Source organism: Pseudochaenichthys georgianus, chromosome 17 (assembly GCF_902827115.2).
Source record: "Pseudochaenichthys georgianus chromosome 17, fPseGeo1.2, whole genome shotgun sequence".
NCBI classification, from domain to species: domain Eukaryota; kingdom Metazoa; phylum Chordata; class Actinopteri; order Perciformes; family Channichthyidae; genus Pseudochaenichthys; species Pseudochaenichthys georgianus.
Window position 1 is genome coordinate 31,600,995 of NC_047519.1, and position 16,145 is coordinate 31,617,139.

A 16,145-nucleotide genomic window follows, 5' to 3' on the forward strand; every position below is an offset into this window, starting at 1 on the left:
TGTTGTTGCCCTGAACCATTGCCATTTTAAATTCTCCTGGATAAAAGAATTGCTCCAATATTTGAGTAATTAAAAAGTGTAGGTTTCTAAAAGTAGAGAAGGAAAAGGTTTGACTCACTGTCTTCTCCCGGACACGGCATGCCAGGTTTCTCTGGTATACATGGGAAAACTGTGAAGAAAAACACGTACACTTAATAAATCAGTTTGAAGGCAATTCTGACAACATTTGTGATTGTGTTTGTGTGCTGCTGAGCTCTATTCACATCCTCCCAGCAGTCACCTGTAAAATTATTGAAATGTACTCATGTTGTTCTTATGATGGTGCAAGCCCCTGTGTGTGTGTGAGCTACATGCAGTACACTGAAAAGATGCGATCTTAAAGAAGAGGTCTAAGATGATCAGTGTGTGAGGGGGCAGGAGGTAGACTGGGGGCAGCGTGAGTCAGAGGCGAGGATTTCGCTGCAGCCGACAACTCTGTTCACGAGCAGACTTGACGACCCCCGCGGCGCCGTCACATCCTCCGTTCAGTCTCTCCGTCTCTGACATCCACCGCACTCTTGACCCCTCACCTCGGATTTGATTAAAACATTACATTAACCGCACAGTCCCCGTCCCCTCTACCCCCGGGTTACATGCTTATACACATAGAGCCTCAATCAAATGTTCCCCATCACTCCACATACACAACCCCTGACTCTCACCCTGCGTCTGAGTTAGCACTGACCTCTAGACGCACAAAGTTTGAGGAATATTTATCAACAAGGTTCGGCTTAGAGGAGGATGTGAAGTAGCTCAAGGGCCCGTAGACAGACGTCAACAGCGGAAGTCTTTATCACAGGTCAGTGCGGCATTAAGCGTGTGTTTTGATGCTTTGTTGTTGTGTACGGTATGTATGCGCCTATGCTCAGACATGAAAATGCGAGAGAATTTAAAAAAGGAAAGGAACTCAAAAGCGAGCAGCATAAACTCGTCATCAAACCCAGAGATGCTTGCATTAGAGCTGAACATAATCTCAACGTGTAATTTACATTTGTGTGGCCTAACCTGGTGACAGAACAGGAAAATAATACTATCCAAGTCAACAATTTTCTGTTTTGTTCAGGTTTCCATCATATCATTTATTTCCAGAACGACTTCTGGGGCCCTAACACATGTATTGGTTTTATTTAAATTCCAGCTTCTATATCTACACGAGCATGCCTTAGTTTATGTCTAGTGGCTGATCGTTTGTTTTTATCCACAGTAAAAATGTGTTGCTATTGAAAGGCAAAGCTCCAACAAATAGGAAATGAAAATTCTAGTGCCTATAGCTTTGCCGATATCTGTGTTGATAGGTAATAGATTAAGAGCGGTGAATCATCTTAGATACAGGAAGCGCTCAAACGTTTGTGTGAGTTTATCTAATTTAGCAGTGATTCCATGTCAGCCACAGCTTGTTACAAAAAACATGACTGATGGTGTGTTTAACAAACTTAAACTAGCTTTATTAAATGTCAGGTCTTTGGCAGGAAAAACATTTTTAATCAATGATTTTATCACTGAGCACAATCTCGATTTTATGTTTTTAACAGAAACTTGGATTGAACAAAATAACAGTGCAGCTGTTCTTATCGAATCAACCCCTCCCAACTTTAGTTTTATGAGTCAGGAAAGAATGCATAAGAAAGGGGGTGGAGTTGCTATTCTGTTCAATGATTCCCTTCAATGCAGGAAGACATCTTATGGGAACTTTGCTTCTTTTGAATATGTGGCCCTTCAGCTGAAATGCTCCTCTCGAGCTCTGTTCCTAAATATCTATAGGCCACCCAAATACTGTGCAAGCTTTTTTGATGACTTTACTGAACTGCTGTCTATAGTGTGTATTGACTTTGACCGTCTAGTCATTGTTGGTGATTTTAACATCCATGTTGACAACCCCCAGGACAGAGGGGCAAAAGAACTGTTTTGTGTTCTTGATAGCTATGGACTGACTCAGCATGTGACGGAGCCCACGCACAATAAGGGGCACACTCTGGACTTAATTATCTCAAAGGGTCTGAATATCTCTAAGGTTGTGGTGACTGATGTTGCACTCTCTGACCATTCCTGTGTTTTCTTTGAGAGCTCTATTTCTGTTCACACAAGTGTTCAAAAAGAGGTAACCACAAAGCGATGTTTAACTGAAAATACTAGGGAAATGTTTACTCAGAATTTTTCTTCCACACTTGCCCCTGCTAACATCTCAGTAAATGAGCTAGTAGATCATTTTAATTCAAAAATTAAAAATGTTATAGATGCCATTGCTCCAATTAAGGTAAAGGAAGTGACTGGGAAGAAAATATCTCCATGGAGAAAGGCCATGACCGTTAAAACAGAAAAAAGAGAATGTCGAAAAGCTGAACGCAGGTGGCGAAAAACAAATCTCCAGGTTCACTTTGAAATGTATAAAGAGAGACTTGGCCTTTATAATTTGGAATTGAAAAACGCACGACAATCGTTCTTCTCTGACATCATTACCAAAAACAAAAACAACGCACGTGCCTTGTTTGCTACCGTCGACAGACTAACTAACCCCCCAGTGTCAGTAGCCTCTGAATTTCTATCCACCAGGGCGTGCAATGATTTCGCCTCCTTTCTCACTGACAAAATTCAGAAAATCAGACAAGCAGTCAGTGCCTCTGCATCAGGAACAGCAAATCTGTTGTCTCCGTGTCCACTATCAGATTAATGATAAAAACCTAGAGGACATTATACAACTTCTGAAATCCTCCTCCTGCTGCCTTGATATTATTCCAACAGGATTTTTCAAAGATGTTTTGCCTTGCATGGCCTCAGATCTACTTCATATAGTAAACAAATCTCTTCACTCAGGTATTTTTCCACAGGCCCTGAAAACTGCAGTCATTAAACCGCTCTTAAAAAAGAATAATCTAGATGCTTCAGTAATGAACAATTACAGGCCCATATCAAACCTCCCATTTCTAGGTAAAATCATTGAAAAAGTTGTTTTTCAACAGTTGAGTAATTTCTTGCATTTAAATAGTTGTTTCGATGTGTTCCAGTCAGGCTTTCGTCCAAACCACAGCACTGAGACTGCTCTTGTAAAGGTCTTTAATGACATCCACTTAAACACAGACAGTGGCAGAACTTCAGTGTTAGTATTATTAGATCTCAGTGCTGCGTTTGACACTGTTGACCACAGCATATTACTGGACCGACTGGAAAACTGGGTGGGACTTTCGGAAACAGTTCTAAATTGGTTTGAATCCTACTTAAAGGACAGAAACAACTTTGTTTCTGTAGGTAAATACACATCTGAGTTGACATGTGGGGTTCCTCAAGACTCCATCTTGGGGCCTCTTCTCTTTAAAGGGGAAAGGAAACACCAATTACAGTTATAATATTCCGGTAGTTTATTCATTTTACAATGGATATTGATCGTAATATTTATTGTATATGATATTACTCGCCAAAAGAAAATTAATTATCCGCCGGCCGGGTGGGGAATTCCGGGACCAGGCCGCCGCCATTAGGGGAGTCCCAAATGGTGACGTCACTGGCTGTGTTTTCGCTCCACCTGAAGTCAACACAACGTAGCAGATATGGCAGCGATGGAGGAATTTTGCAATGAGATCGACGTTTTGAACGATGAATTTGACTATTCGTCGGGAGATGACATTGATGTGGAAGCATCTACAGTTACCAGGCATCCCATGGCCTATGCTTATGAACCGATTCGGTCGAATAGAGTGGCATACGATCCGGAATAAAAAAATTAAAAAAACACAATGCTAACAGTGAGCCTCTGAATTAGCCCCGAGCGAAAATGCAAACCTATTACTGCACCGAAAATCACTCCTAGCTCCCTTATTACTTATCCTAGCCGCACATCCAACACATCGTTTATGATCGCAAGGAGACACAGAATCTAACGGTGCCCACTTCAACACTGAAAGATACAAACTCGCGAGGTTATCCACAAAAACGTACGTCAAAACAAGTGGCGCTAGGTACTAACATACGCCAGGCTAACGGCTTACCTTCCTCATTGTCTGGTCTATAGAACACCCCCAATTCTCTATTGTGCGTCATAATAATAGCTACCATTTAGTTTGGACGCGATTGCGTTAATTAATAAGGTCACACTGTGTCAGTAAATACATGTGTGAGCTAGTAATCTGGTAGTGCTGCAATATGTACCTCTCTCTCGGCAGCTGAAGCAACTCGTTTGGTGGCTCGAACTTCATGTTTGTTGACACTGTCATTGTCTTGCGCGGCCGACGTGCTGGGACGGTCGGTGTTCCCGACTGCATACGTTGAGAAATCGAATATTGTGGGAACAGATCCTGGCTTCAAATCCAATGTTTTGTATTGAACCAGGCATCCAGACTGGACTTTGAGCAGCTTCTCATCCTTTAGTGGCAGCCTATGGAAATGTACTTCTTCCTTCTTTGTATAAAATCCATTTGTGCAGCCTGGGGCAATACAATAAACTCCTGACGACGACCGTTTTCTTGTAATGTAAACTACTGGTGCATTGCACGCCATGTTGTTTGTTATTGAGCTTTGGCCCAGGAAGCCGTACCCAATCAGTGACGTCACTGGAAAAGTCCCGGAGCAATGGAAGCGCCCATGGTCATTAGGCACGTATTTCAAAAAGTAAATTCGCGTATCTCGATCGTTTACATTGGAAATAGACTAGATAAATACATTTCCTAATGGTAATATTGTCGCATGGAAAGCAGTTTGAAAAGTGTTTCCATTTCCCTTTAACATCTACATGCTACCACTAGCTCAGATAATGAAGAACAACAAAATAAGTTACCATAGCTATGCAGATGACACACACATTTACGTAACAATTTCACCAGGAGACTATGCTCCAATTCAAACACTGAGTAAGTGCATTGAACAAATCAATGACTGGATGTGTCAGAACTTTCTCCAATTAAACAAAGATAAAACTGAGGTAATGGTTTTTGGAGCCAAGGCAGAACGTATAAAAGTTAGCGCTGAGCTGCCTTCAGTCTGCAATGTTCAAAACAACAGATAAAGCCAGAAATCTAGGTGTAGTCATGGACTCTGACCTGAGTTTCAACAGTCACATTAAAACAGTTACTAAATCAGCCTACTATCACCTAAAGAATATATCTAGGATTAAAAGACTAATGTCACAGCAGGATTTGTAAAAACTTGTCCATGCTTTTATCTTCAGTAGACTCGACTACTGCAATGGTGTCTTCACAGGTCTCACTAAAAAATCTATTAGGAAGCTGCAGCTGATTCAGAACGCCGCTGCTCGAGTCCTCACTAACACTAAGAAAGTGGATCACATCAGTCCTGTTCTGAAGTCTTTACACTGGCTTCCTGTGTGTCAAAGAATAGATTTCAAAATACTGCTGCTGGTTTATAAAGCACTGAATGGTTTAGGCCCAAATTACATTTCTGATCTACTGCTAAATTATGAACCATCCAGATCTCTCAGGTCTTCAGGGACTGGTCAGCTTTCTGTCCCCAGAGTCAGAACTAAACATGGAGAAGCAGCGTTCAGTTATTATGCTCCAAATATCTGGAACAAACTCCCAGAAACCTGCAGGTCCGCTGCAACTCTGACTACTTTTAAATCCAGGCTGAAGACTTTTCTTTTTGTCGCTGCTTTTAATTGAACTATTCATATCTTAGACTGCACTGTAACTTTTATCCATGTATTTTTTCTTTTAATGTTTATCCATGTATTTTTTCTTTTAATGTTTATTTTATTAGCTTTTCTTTTTAAGGACTGATTTTAAATGCCATTTTCTTAATGTCTTTCATTTTTTGTAAAGCACTTTGAATTGCCTTGTGTTGAAAAGTGCTATATAAATAAACTTGCCTTGCCTTGAATTTCAGAAAATGATTAAATCTTTCCTTTTTATAAATGTAGACTTTTGGACAACAGTCTCGGGTAATTGGGAATGATTGGAAAACACACATGGGAAATAATGTTGGGTTTGAACAGAATGAAAATACCTTGTGCAGCAGGCGAACATTGATTTAGAATTGGAACTTTAACATAATGACTGAAACTTCAAATTCTTTTTTACGGCGCTACAGGGAGTGAAGTTAGTTCAGCAGCTATGTTTGGGTTTGACTCATGTGTCATGAAGCTGGGAGATCGCCATGGCAACCGCATGAATAACCTGCTACAGAGCAGGTTAACACGTCTATAATAAAGAGACATGTTAGAAAGCGCTTCTAACAAACAGAAGGACGATGTACGTCACTTAATACATTAAAACAAACAGTTGAATTGCTCTAAATTATTTAATTCCCGACCGGATTCCTTACACTTGGTCTATGTTTTTCCCCTCATAATGACATGGGGAAACTTCGTGATAATTGGGTAAATAAACCATTAATGAGGTAAATAATTATCGACATATTGTTAATTAGCTCCCACTATAATAAATGCAACATGTCAGTCAGAAAGACCCTACCTTACTTGCTACTACCAACATTGTTTTAAAAATGTTCAATCATATATTCATTCATGATTTATTATTATAAGACAAGAAGGCAAAATATAATATATTAATAAAGTGTTTCTGGAGTTTATTTCTTCTGGTTGGACGTCACGTTCCTACAGATATTTCACTTTCATCTCTTATCAAATTAAGAACGAGTCCTTGTTATGATGTCGTCTGTAATTAACAGCTCTACCATTTTCACATGAAGGCACTCATAAACGGAAAAAAAGCAGCTTCCGACAAGTTATCCTGATTCACTATTGTTAAACCAAGACATTATTTTAAATCTAAAATAATGTGAGGATTAATTGCATTTGACTTCTTAAAGAGATTTACATAAAAACATGTTGCATGATCCCTTTTATTATCAGCAGTAGAGACTAAATACCTTCAGTTCATAAAAAATGTCTTGCAAAATATGTGTTGGCCTATATTCTGTACTACCATGCACAGAACAGATGGGTGATCGGACATTTTTAGGAGGAGAGATTTAAAAACCCCAAGACTCTCATGTTTACCTCTTACTGACAAAGCACCTGGAGTGAATTGTACCACATACGGGACACAAGGACGTGCTGCGACTTAAACCCTGAAGGTGTGTGTTTTCTGGTATAAATACAGCCTGTGGAGAAAGCAGTGAGGCTCACCGTGAATAATGAGCTCCGAGTCTTTGTTGACTTCATAGAGACGCAGCGCTTCGTCCAGCTCCAGCTGAGAGGACACGGTGCAGGGGTCACCTGACAGCAGAGGAGAGACAACATGTCATTAAAGAGAAAAGACACCAGGTTACCTGGAGAAACCAGGAGCAGGAGGGCATCAGAGAGGGGTTTTATATCCTCTGAACTGAACGTATTCCTGTGAAACCTACATAATATATAGAACATTTTATATTTTATGTCAGAACATGTGGAAAGAGAGCTGAGAGGCTCTGTAGTGAGAAGGTGGAGCGTATTTTTCCTTGTAGGAGAAAGAAAATGTGTCTGAATTTGACACGAAATGTTCAGCCGCGTAAACTGACTATTTCAGTTTGAGTTTGTGTTTATGATATATACGTAGAATGATGAGATGATAGATCAATTAGTTGGACATTAATCTGCATCTATTTCTGTTTTTATTTAAAATGGTTCTTGGTCACAATTAAGCAGAACATTCACTAGTTTCAACCAAAAAAATTATAGGATAGTAAACTCAATACATTTAGGTGTGGGCTTTTTGTGGGACTTCACAGCACATTTGAAGAGGACTTTTTACTTCTTGAGAAAATCAAAGGTTAGATTTATTAAAAGTAAAAAAAGATGCAGCCTCTCATCTCTCTGCCATTTAGCACACTGATACGTTTCCTGTCTTTTTATCTTGTTTAGAACAAGTGTTTGAAATCCGGTAAGAAGGACCAGTGTAATTTGCATGACTTTTATAGATATGTTAATTGCAGGGAACCCACAATGGCTAGGTTAATTGTAATTACACAGAACAACAGGACTGAGTAAAAACAATTACCCTGTACATTATACGCTATTATTCAGAGCAAAAGGTTAATTATAGAGTGGGCAGCATGACATTTAAGCATTGCAGGTGTGAATTGCAATACGTGAACTTTGAGTAATCATGGGAAAAGGTGTAAGAGCACACAGTCGACGCTGCCATGTAATATAGGTTCCTTTAAAATGTACCTGCCTATTTGCACAGTGATCAATCCAAGTCAATAATTAAAATACCACTCGGACGCCTATCTAATTATTTCCTTATCAGTACAGAGTCGGGTGACGCACTCAGAGAGCCGACAGTGGATCTATTCTTGGTTTCTACCCAACTAAATCACAACTAGAAAACCGCTGACTTTATAAATAGCTTGAGAACAGAAACTATGCCACACTGTGTACATTTAACACATATACAAACTTCTGGAGGTTGACAGAGAACTACACTGAACAAAAATATAAACGCAACACTATTGTTTTTGCTCCCATTTTTCATGAGATGAACTCAAAGATCTAAAACATTTTCTATATACACAAAATAACCATTTCTCTCAAATATTGTTCACAAATCTGAAAAAATCTGTGATAGTGAGCACTTCTCCTTTGCCGAGATAATCCATCCCACCTCACAGACAGCATGATTATTGCACAGGTGTGTCTTAGGCTGGCCACAATAAAAGGCCACTCTGAAACGTGCATTTTTGCTTTATTGGGGGGGTCTGGGGGGGTCCGAAAACCAGGCAGTATCTGGTGTGAGTGGTAGGATTAGGGTTAGGGGTAGGGTTAGGGTAATGTTGTGAATAGAGTGGCCCATGGTGGTGGTGGTGGGGTTTTGGTATGGGCAGGCGTATGTTATGGACGACGAACACAGGCCACTCGATTCACAACATTACCCTAACCCTCACACCAGATACTGACTGGTTTTCGGACCCCCCCAGACCCCCCCCAATAAAGCAAAACTGCACGTTTCAGAGTGGCCTTTTATTGTGGCCAGCCTAAGGCACACCAGTGCAATAATCATGCCGTCTAATCAGCATCTTGATATGCCACACCTGAGGTGGGATGGATTATCTCGGCAAAGGAGAAGTGCTCACTATCACAGATTTTTTCAGATTTGTGAACAATATTTGAGAGAAATGGTTATTTTGTGTATATAGAAAATGTTTTAGATCTTTGAGTTCATCTCATGAAAAATGGGAGCAAAAACAAAAGTGTTGCGTTTATATTTTTGTTCAGTGTAGAATGTGTGGGAGGACTACATCTCGTCTGGTTCCATCTGAACGTTTTGGTTTCCGGAGTCATTAGGTTTGTGCGTTCAAAAAAAGAAAATACAAACAGGAAGAGACAGATTATTTATAGTACATTAAAGCACTGATATGGATGAATCACACACCAATGTAATGTCCCCATGTCAGTACGTTCAGTAAACTTCCGCACTGAATGATGCACTTTGAGGTCAGCTAGCAAGATTTATTTTTACCCTGGTATTATTTGGCTTGGGGGAAAGAAGCAAGAATGTTTTAATGACTACAATCTTTAAGGTGCAGCATTCTTTCAACAGGCTTCTTTTAAATAGCAGATTACAAAAGATGGCCTTGTTTGTTGTATAAGGTTACATTAAAGAGGACATATTCAACTTATTTTCAGGTCACCTTCAAATCCAGCCTGAAAACACACCTTTTTAAACTGGCATATTCAATATCTTAATAATTTTTCTAAACTGATTGTTGTTTTTAAGTCTTGTATTACTGTGTGATCTTCTTTGTTGCTTGTTTTTAATTATGCTCTGTAAGGTGTCCTTGAGAGCTTTGAAAGGCGCCCATAAATAAAATACATTATTATTATTATTATTTTCAGGTTCAAAGAAACTCCCTCTGTACCTCATTCACACCAACACAACTCCGGTTCAAGCTCCGTGCTAGAGCTTTTCAGGTTCAGAACCGGTTCTTCGGTTCAGAACCGGTTCTTCGGTTTAGCTCCGGCTCTTCTCACACTGCCCAGAGTCCGACTGGTGCTGCGTCATTGCGTCATCGTTTGAGTCATGACGTAACCGTTTGCGTGCCTGCTTCATAAAGCCAAAGTGCGCGGAAACCCCTCACAGCTGACACCGACAACAACAACAACAATGGCCGATTGTGCTCCAGCTTCCTCTGTACCTCTTCGGAAGACCAGATTCCCAGTAGGTAGCTGGTCTCTTCAGTGGACCACTGCTGCTTGTTAAGTTTCTCCATCGTTGTGTACAAACTGGATAAAACGCCGGCTTTTTGTTGTTGTTCAGGAGTTGATCCCGCCCCCTGCCCCCGCCTCGACGTAAGTGTGACGTATGCGGTGCTTTTGTTCTGGCCGGACAATTTTTTGGTGCTCGAAATGAACCGGATTCCGGAGCGAAGAGGCTGATCCGCTGCGGTGTGAACAGGAAAACCCGGTGCTTTTCAAGCTCCAGCTCCGAACCGGCCCTGAAACACCGTTGGTGTGAATGAGGTATACGGGAAACTTTGGCATTTTAGCCTTAGCAGACCATTAACATGCAAACATATAAAAACACACACCATGAAAGGAATAACAAGAAAAAGCATAATATGGCCTCTTTAAAACCAGAGGAACATGAGTGTTAATGAATCACAGATACATTCTCTAATCATTGTGATAATGACTAGAGTTTACATTGGGGAGCTGTGTGCCGGAGGTTCCCATGGTCCGGGCCGCAGGGGGGAACTTCGTTTTGTCCATCAAGCAGCTTTCCTCTCTCAGACAAACTAATGACTCCAGTGATTGTATGTGGGTGGCGACTAGTGGGAGCTCTTGTGAGTCTAATGAGTTCGGGCAGGCTGAACTTATCCAGGGCGCAGCGGTCTGACGGCTCCATCTTTCCGATGACACTATTTACTGCTGCCTGGCTAACTGACTGACAACCAGGAATTGAGTGTGGGATTGAATTTGTCTTGACTGACGGAAAAAGACTGAGCATTGAGGTCAAAGTGACATGGAAGTGCCTGCTTATGTGAGTTCATTTGAACACATTGCACCATCAAATGCTGGCAAATGTAGGCTCCGTTTAAACTAAATGCCGTCACAAGTGACCATGACATGATTGTTGATTTGTTTAAACAAATATCCTGGCTGGTGTATTCTGGCTTGCCTCTTAAACCTCGTTTTAAACAAGTTGTAACTTGTATCATTTAACCTAAATGATAAAGGCAGCCTTTCAATGACTAATACACGAAGGCCAGACAGCACTAACTAGATTAAATGTGTGCAAATACTGTGATAACTAAAAGACTAAATGTCAACAGTTTTCTTTGACAAAGATATCAATAGAACAACCTTCATTTACCATCATTTCTACCAAATGTCACTAATGAAATAAAAAAACCAGGTCTTTTGACACAGGGCTAAGACTCAGACTACATAGAAATAGCTGACACAATTGACAGTAATCAAATCAGAGATGGAGAGAAACAGTGAGGGGTGCAGACAGAGATGAGGTGTTGGGGGAGGAGGTCTTACCTTCCTCGTCGATCCACTTCATGGTGAAGAGTTGCTCGTTGTCCATGGAGCACATGTCCTTCACCTCCCCGTACAGACCCTCGTATGAGATGGACGGCTCAAAGTGAGTGATCATGATGTCCCTGCAGAGAAGATCAGTGGGTGAGCATTTGATCTGACTCTGATGATAACTCTGAAATCACCAATTCAGGGTGTGGATTGAATTGACACCAGGTAAACAGATTGGGAGATGTGTCTTATTTGCATACATTTAAGTGCTTTATAAATAAAATGTAATATTATTTTTACACACTTTTTCTGTCATTATAAATGTGTGTTGTTGGGTTTATGAAAGGTGCTATATAAAACCTAAGTTATTATCATCATCAGTTACAGTTCGCCTTGGGCACGTGAAATCGCCAAGCTTCAGACTCGCCCAGCATCAAGATTTTTCAAGATTTGTTTCATGCCCGTGTGTGGACGGGCCGTTAGTCATATCTAGCAGGCTTTTTTTTTTTATAAAGCAAGTGATCAATCCATGGTTTGTTAACATTAAGTTGCCAATTCCAGTTTTGGATTCAAATTATCTTTTTTTCTAGTAGGAACTATAATTAATTGTACATAACCTCTCTCTAATTAGCAGATTCTAGTCATCACCCAATGCATCTTTGGTTCAAACACTCGTTCTGTCGCGCTCATAGAAAAACTCTTTTTTTGAAGGACAAAAAGAAAGATGTGAGAAAAGTCTTTCAGCCAAACGCTGCAATGTGTGAGTCACAGTCTCACAGTCTGTCACATGTATGTGTGCATTCATCTGTACAGCATGGTTGTGGGTGTGAGAAAAAGCAAAAAAACAAGAGTGGAAAAAGACTGAAAAACGGTGAGAAGCACACTCAAGCAGAATGAATCGCTGAAGATGGTGGTTGTCGCTTTGGTTGATGCATGCCATCACTTTCTGAAAAGCAGTCAGACAACTTAATCAACGAGCTCATCGCGACTCTCTGCCTCTTCAGTTCACACAGACACTCAAACACCGAGGTGAGCATCTATCCCTGCAGGTGGGATCCTCTCCCCCGTAACATTTCATCGCGCTCTTAGGATTGATGTCTCTTATTCCCAGCCTCAGCAATATTTACAACTCAGAGATGGGGGATGGAGAAGATGGTACTCGCTTTTACAGGTCTTCAGGCGACATGGGGTCTGGCTGAAGGAGCCAAAACAAGGGCATCAGAACGGTAAAGCAGCCGGGGAGTGACCTGCAAGGACAAGGACCTCTCCCTCCCTTTACTGCCGTCGTCAAAAAGATGAACCGCGGTTTTCATCAACCTGAGAGCTTTACAGCAGGATGATAAAATCCCAAACGCACGGAGCAAACGACACACTTTCAAGGACATCTACTGGAAAGGTCCAAGGACAGATCAGAGGGTGTAAGGTCACGTTAGGGTCGGACACTGCCAGGAGCAAACACACGACGCAGTCTGTGGTTTATAAGGGCTGTAACCCAATGCTATTCTTTTTACATTCAAAGCATTTATGACATCTTCAAATAATAATACTCAAATAAAATCCTCTCTTTGAATGAATTGATACATTAGATTTGTTTCTGTTGAATCAACAAACTAACAAAAATAACATCAAAGCCAAAAAGCGGATAAAATAATGAGGACAGATATATTTGGTAACGACTTAAGTACTTTATTAGAATAGCTTAAATACTTTGTTGTTGTTGTGGATATACAAATGTAGTAAATGCTGTTGGTAGCAAGCGGGAGAGTAAATGTTTTTGAACGCAGTGAAGTTAGTGTTAATATGATAGCTGCAGGAATATTTTGTTTGGTTTTTTAAACATGTTTTGATTGTATAAAAGCGATAACATCTATTTTTTTTCAAATTAATATATATTTCTGGCTGCGCGCTGGAGTTATTGATAATCTTTGGAGTTGAAAACGTTCCTACTGGATCTAATTTTGAAAATAAATATATAAACATTATTGAAGCCTTATCGTAATATACAACTCTGCAGAGATACCAGGTTGAAACAGAATCAAATGAATGTTGAATAGAGAACCAACATCACGAATGAAGCTTGAATGGATCCAGCTCAGCAGTGCAGCTTCCACACAGCATGTATTAAACTGTCTCGAGTGAAAACCACAAATAAAGATTTAGGAAACCTTTCTGAGCTAAACTGATGCACCGCTCAGACTGATGCCTCCTCCTGCCTCCTCCTTCCTCCTCCTTCCCCCCCCCCCCCCCCCTTCCATCCTGCTGGTGTTAATCATTGCCTGTGAGACTGCATGGCAGCTACTTCCTCCTAAAGCCCTGATAACATCAGGAGATAGACAGTGTATGAACAAACTCACACACACTACACTGAAGGTTCCCACACTGTGACTGTAGACCAGTGACCACCAACTGGCGGCCCGCGGGCCACATCCGGCCTGCCAGACATTCTCATCCGGCCCGCACGACGGGGGTGACTGTGGCGTTGGCGGAGTGGTTACTGCGTTCGCCCCCCACCCATTTCTTTGTTTACAACGTCTGGTGAGTAAGGTGCAGTACCGGAGTCCAACAGAGAGGCAGCAGCTGCGGGACAGTAGACTGCGTACTGCGAAACCTTCCCTCCCCTGAAGAAGAAGTGATCCTTCGTTGTGAAGAGTCTGGTTAATGCGCTCCGCACCACAGCAGTAGCCCCGCTGCGACAGAGTCCAACAGAGAGGCTGGAGCTGCGGGACAGTAGCCTAGAAGCAGGGTTGGGTTGTAACGGAATACATAACGGCGTTACGTAATCAGAATACAAAAATCAAGAAGGCTAACTGTATTCAGCTGGCGTTACATTTGAAAAACGAGTAATCTGATTACAGTTACTTTAAACCTGAAGTGAATACATTTTGGAATACTTATTGGAATTATTGGTGGAAAAGTTTCCTCACAAAATGTAATATTCATTACCGGCAGAACTGTGTGCACACTGCACAGCGCTGCAGCGTGTCTGTGAGCGAGAGAGAGATGCAGCGTGCCTTTCAAAGCACCCAAGGACACCTTACAATTCATAACATATTCCAAGGAAAGGTTTTAAGACGGTACAAAGAATGCAGTCCGGGTGATGTTTTGTATGTGTGGTGCAGATGAGAGAGCTGTCCAGAATGACACCAAGATGGTGTGTTTGAGTTTTTGGTAAGCCATGAAAACAGTAAAATAAGTGTCTCCTGTGCACCAAAACATACCCATCTGTTATGGAAAAAGAAAGTATTCCAAAAGTAATCTGAATACTATTTATAAAATTCTGGGCTATATAAAAATCGCTGGCACCCGCTATAGTGTCTATTGGTTACATTTCCGCCCTTGGACAAATGTAGTTGTGATCCCTGCTGTAGACTAACCGGGCACGCTTTGATACCAGCAGGCGACTTTAACTGTGTCACGTGCGACTGGACCTGAGCCGAGCGTGTTCATTCAACTCTGAGAGTCGACACTGTAGTTAAAGTTTAGCTGCGTCTCAGGTGACCAAACAACATCCTCTGTGACACGGATACATGCTACGCTAGTAGATATAGCACTTACAGGCAAGTGGCATAGAATACAAAGACATTCAAATGCATTTAAAGCAGGAACGCAAAACATTAATAACCTAACGACAATCTTCATTGTTGATTAATCACTTCAGTAATTCATAAAAGGAGAAATGCCTAATATCTCCTGTAAAGCTGAACAGTTGTTTCAATAAATCTACTCTCACCGAAGATGGACAGAAAATGTAACGATTTCTAAGTAAATGGTGCCAAACGTTAGAAATGTGTTGTGCTTTCATTACAGGTTACAGGCGGCTGTACAAGCATCTAGGCCAGGGGTCGGCAACCCGCGGCTCTTTAAGCCCTCTGCTCTGGCTCCCTTGAGTTTAGACATAAATAAGAAGGAAATTAAATAAAAGTACGTATAGGACTATTTAAATGTTGTTGCACGGTTGAAAATGTTTCGTATCTTGTATTTTGAGGTGATACTGCGACACATAAATAAAAAACAAAACGGTTTTAATTAGCTCAACTAAAATATGCGCCAGCGCCTTTTCGTACAGGTGAATAACCTGACCCCCGGCTCGATGATTGAACTATGGCTAAATCAAAGAAAATAAAAGTTTGGGAGGAACACAGGGTTTAATTCTGCGTGGACAGAGTTATCTGCTTTCACAGCATGCGATGTTGGTTTACCGGTATGTTTGATATGTAGAGAGAAGTTGTCAAAGGTGCGGCAGCCTTTACGTATTGGAGGAAAAGTATAAAGAGAAAGACAGCTGACGATCTTCAGTCATAATTCAATCACCTAACTATTTTTAGGGTGCAGCTATATGTTTTATTTATTTCAAATAGTATTTTCTTTCCTTCAAATGTGCAGAGGACTCCCCAAGTGCTGGGTTTAATTTATTTTAAAGTAGGCTTGTGTATTGTTTTTATTCTTCTTATAAGAGTTGTTTGTTTCTTATCAGAGGTTAACAGTTTTATAAATAATAAATGCAAAACAACTGTAGTTTTTGTGTATGATATAACAATAAATACAACTGTATAAGCTATCAAATATGTTTTGCGGCTCCAGACGAAACAAATTGTTGGAAAAGGGGGCAAAATGGCTCTTTTGGTCAAAAAAGTAATTGGGAGATGAATTGACGTTAAAAATATGAATCTTAGTTGCAGCCTTATTT

The 16,145-nt window shown here is 40.8% G+C and overlaps 1 protein-coding gene across 1 annotated transcript in view; it reads right to left on the reverse strand.

Annotated features, from left to right (window-relative positions):
• The window catches only part of prkci (protein kinase C, iota), a 35,625-nt gene that overhangs the window by 13,546 nt on the left and 5,934 nt on the right, over positions 1-16,145 (reverse strand). Inside the window, exons 2-4 of the mRNA XM_034104625.2 lie at positions 11,471-11,592; positions 7,133-7,222; positions 119-169 (exon numbers count right to left, since the gene is read on the reverse strand). Coding sequence (XP_033960516.1) covers positions 119-169; positions 7,133-7,222; positions 11,471-11,592 — 263 coding nt within the window. The remainder of the gene's footprint in view (positions 1-118; positions 170-7,132; positions 7,223-11,470; positions 11,593-16,145) is intronic.